Below are 4,315 nucleotides of genomic sequence, written 5' to 3' on the forward strand. Positions count from 1 at the left end.
TTGTCATTATTTTTATTAAATTACAGCTTGATCCAGTAATTGCAGATTAGCTCCTAGACGCAGTCTCTGAATGGTCACTGACTCAGGCTGTGTCACGTCAGCATTCTGTAGTGTCTGAGCCCCAGTCCACTGTCAGACTCCAAATCAACGTCTTTGATTGTTAAACTTTCTCTCAATAGCTCCAGGGTTGCCCTGCCTAGGGAAGTCCAGAGGGCGCTGATGTGGATTGCCAAATGTTTAGACTATACTTTTATAACTTCTCTGGGAATTAAAACTTTTCGGTGACTGGCAGAAGCTTTTGTTTTGGTTGTTTGGGAAGATTTTCAGAAGCTAAAAGATTTCACCATGTGTATTTCTTCGCTTTGCGCTGTTCTGGTTTAAGCTCTTTTTTTTTCCTTTTTCTTACAGAGGAGCCCAAACCTGTAATTCAATTGCCACAGATGTATTAAAAAGAATCCCTCTCTTTATTTCTGCCCCGTCATTGAATACAGCTTTCAGTAACACTGAACATAAGAACAGGAAGGACATTGGCAACTCAACTGTTAAACTGGTCTGCGATTATGCTTCCTTGAGATCACTCTGATGTCACCAGTGTAATCTGAGCCTGGAGCTTTTGTTCACACTTTAAATAGCAGTCCCGGAATGATTTTGCTACAGACTCTCTGGAGAGCCTGGGAGCTGAATTCCCGAAGAATCCCCCATCCATGAAAGCCAAGCCAAGCCACCCAGCCTTCAGCATGTCCACCTCGCTGCGAGTCAGCCCGTCCATCCACGGCTACCACTTCGACACAGCTTCACGTAAGAAAGCTGTGGGCAACATCTTCGAAAACATAGACCAAGAAGCATTACAGAGGCTCTTCAAAAACTCCGGGGACAAGAAAGCGGAGGAGAGAGCTAAGATCATTTTTGCCATAGATCAAGACCTAGAGGAGAAGACGCGAGCCCTGATGGCTCTGAAGAAGAGAACGAAAGACAAGCTTTTCCAGTTTCTAAAACTGCGGAAATATTCCATCAAAGTTCACTGAGGACCAGAGGGTGGATAAGGACATCATCCAAGAATGGACATTTAAAGACCAAGTGAGTCTGTAAGACCCTGACACGCACAGCATCTTGCTGTTGCCTTGTAAGTTTCTCTTCCGTCAGGACTCCGGGACTCGGGGCAGGAGAGGAACAGAATGAACTGGTGACAAGGACTCCAACCAATTTCATGCCTGTGCTGTTCCAGTGGAGAAGTGCTTTCAGCAAGGATTGGAAAACTCTCCCTGCAGGAGAAAGACTGGCGCTGATGTCAGGAGGAGAGTCTGAACGGACATAAGGGGAAGAAGACAGATGGCTGAGAAAGACTGGCAGCCAGGGTCTCCTGGTCAGGCCCTAGGACTGAAATTCAACCTGAACTTTTTTTTCCCTTAAACAAACTGAGCAGGGAGGAGGGAGGACGGAGAGGGGGATTAAGAGAGAGAATTCCATGCTGCAATCGTTTACTGAGTTTTTTATTTGAATGTTCCAAGTGTTGCCAAGATTCAATGTTGTCTATTGGTAGATTTTTTTTCTTTTTAAAGATCAGTAATTGATTATTTATTTGCATTTGTGACAATGCCTTAAAAAGTGCACCATATGATCTAAGAACAAATTCAAGGAACTGCAGTATTTTCAGCATCTTGGTGAAAACGTACGCCACCTTCTGGTCTGTAAGGAGTTTTTAATGCATTTCAAACTGGTTACCCAAAAGTTAAAATAATGGGGTCCTTTATAGTTCCAAAGTACTGTGAACAAATTTTATAGTGTTTTTTAATCTTCTGACTAATGCTGAAACATAATCTAAATTTCTTACAGTTATTGCAGTAAGCATTAGGAAGTGAATATGAGACACTTAATAGTTTATAAAGATGCTATGTTTTCTATAATTTATTATTCATGACAAATGATATGCAACCTTAATAAATTAATATAAACTTAGCTGCTCTTGGTGTTGGTGATTGATCTCAAAGGAAAAATAAGATGGTGATTTTTATTATAAAGTTTTATGAACTTTCCTAATGATTTTACTCTAAGAGTAAGAGGTGCTTTTATATTGCTTGCTACATTTTACAAAGAAAATTCTTGCCTCACATATCTAGGAAGTTTCTCTGTCCCAACTTTAAACTATAAAATACAGACATAGAAATGCATAGATGAGCTCATCAATATTGCTGTTTATGTACCATAGGAGGTAAGTTGTAAAAAGCTTTTCTCTCCATATTTTTGAAATTTTTCCTCTGTGGCTATAGAGTTATGTACATTTATTTCACCCCAATCAATATACTTGAGGGTCAGAGTCTGAATTATGATCAAGATTTTGTGGCTTATCAATGTTTATTTATTACAAACCAACATGGGAATAACACTATAGTCTCTTTGCTTATTTCCTCATAGGATTATAATAAAATATTTCTAAGAAGGCATATAGCAATGCCTGCTGAGCTTTCCTAGCAGAAAGAAATTTAAAAATTCCCTAGGAACTAAGTGTTCCAAAAGAACACCTTAAAAGGTTTTTGAAACTGCTGATTATAGTAAAACAAAAGTGAACAATCTGAAATCTTTGGGGACAGTTATATGTCAGGTTTTTAAATAGCACACTTTTTAAAAAGAAATTAAGTAGTTAAGTCTTTTAAAATATTAATTGATTTGTTTACTACGGATAAAATAAATCATTCCATGAAAAAGGAATTTTTTACATGACAGCATCCATAAAAACCACAAATCAATATGCAGAATTTTGTGCTTGCATGTGTGTGCATTTTTCTTGGAGGAGTATTTATCATTTCTGTCTGGTTTGCAAAGATATCCATGAAACCAAAATAAGAACAAGAAAGAAAGTTTTGACCAATGGGAGGCTTGGTTGGTGACGGTATTTGAAGATTGTCAAAGTGAAAGCTCTGGAAATGAATAAGTCTCCTATCTCTGATAGGGCCTGTCAGTGACACGTTTTCTCTGTTCATTCGGGATCCCCCAAAGACACTGATGAACTGCTTGAGAAAAAAAAAATTTAGCAACTTAACTCCTCCAGAGAAGGTATCCTATTTCATGGTCCCAATGAAAGTATTCAACTTATTTTCTACTCAGGGAGTTTAAACATATCTCAGATGCTGAACAGTTGTTCAAAGTTTGCATTTTATTACATATACTATATTCATAACTATATTCTCTGCATCTGTTGTTTTCAATAGAGTGCATGCATATCTCACCACTTTTCACATGAGCGTAACACTAACTCAGTTATCTCACAGGATATTGCCATTATTTTCTGATTGCAAGACCATAACAAGGAGAGGGGTGCAAATTAAAAAGCAGTTGGGTATGATCAGGATCTATGACGGTGTAGAGAATAATTCCTCTTTCTGCGGATTATAATTCAAACGTGCTGTCTTCCTTCATGGAGAACAGAAGTTGTCATCAGTACACGAGGATGATTTTTAACTTCATGGTATTTTTTTATGACTTCATATGAGGCGAAGGGATCCATCACTAGAACAGGTGGGATTAGTTCAGTTCAGAAATCCTTGTATGGCACAGGAATGACCAACTATATCTCAAGATAGCTCATTATAACTGAGAAATAAAACCTGCCAGGTAAAATTGTTCCCTAATACTTTTGTATCATTAGATCATAATAATAACAGCTAAATTTCACTGAATGTTTACTATTCAGCCGACAATTTTCTGGGTGGTTTTGTGTGTGTGTCTGTGTCTCTGTGTGTGAGTTACACTTCTTCTTTAGTACTGTGGTATAACAGTATGTTTGTGCATGTGTGTGTCTATGTGTGTATGTGTAGTCCTGAAAGTGAAGCATCAGGAAGTATAGTGAATTGATCAGCGACACACAGCGAATGAGGATAGGAAGCAAATCCAGCGAGCCTTCCTTCCTAACCACTAGGTTAGACTGCTTCTCTACGAGGAACTAAAATTCTCTTTCATTCTTTGAAGTGGCAAGTACTTATATGTTATTAATAGTAAGAAAGACAGGAAAGAAGCAAGGCCTCTGAGAAGTCTGACCTGTGTCTGTTTGTCTATTTATTTGGCACTTGAACTCCATGAGGAACGCTTCTCAGTCATTTTAATTGTTAAAGATTTTTCAGATGTAGCCTTTCAAATCTACAGTTACAGTAGAACCTGGTTAGCATCTCAGAACATAAGGTCACGTCTATGTTCTCTTCTGAGTTGACAGTCAAAGCTCTGGGTCTAGATTAGGCTGTTGGGGGAAATCAGAAACTAGAGCTTCATGGTTTTACTCACTCAGTGTAGACCTCCTCAGCCACCCAGCCCCGGCCCACAGCAA

At 38.6% G+C, this 4,315-nt stretch overlaps 1 protein-coding gene across 1 annotated transcript; it reads left to right on the forward strand.

Annotated features, from left to right (window-relative positions):
* Positions 1-638: 638 nt before the first annotated feature.
* On the forward strand, positions 639-1,956 carry TCIM (transcriptional and immune response regulator). The gene has a single exon (XM_069573015.1). The coding sequence runs from the start codon at positions 705-707 to the stop codon at positions 1,023-1,025; it is 321 nt and encodes a 106-aa protein (XP_069429116.1). The 5' UTR covers positions 639-704; the 3' UTR covers positions 1,026-1,956.
* Positions 1,957-4,315: the final 2,359 nt, after the last annotated feature.

The sequence above is a fragment of the Ovis canadensis genome, chromosome 26 (assembly GCF_042477335.2).
Source record: "Ovis canadensis isolate MfBH-ARS-UI-01 breed Bighorn chromosome 26, ARS-UI_OviCan_v2, whole genome shotgun sequence".
Taxonomy (NCBI): domain Eukaryota; kingdom Metazoa; phylum Chordata; class Mammalia; order Artiodactyla; family Bovidae; genus Ovis; species Ovis canadensis.

Bases quoted from the DNA above. Each gene is read 5' to 3' on its own strand.
- TCIM (XM_069573015.1), top strand. From the start codon at position 705: ATGAAAGCCAAGCCAAGCCACCCAGCCTTCAGCATGTCCACCTCGCTG.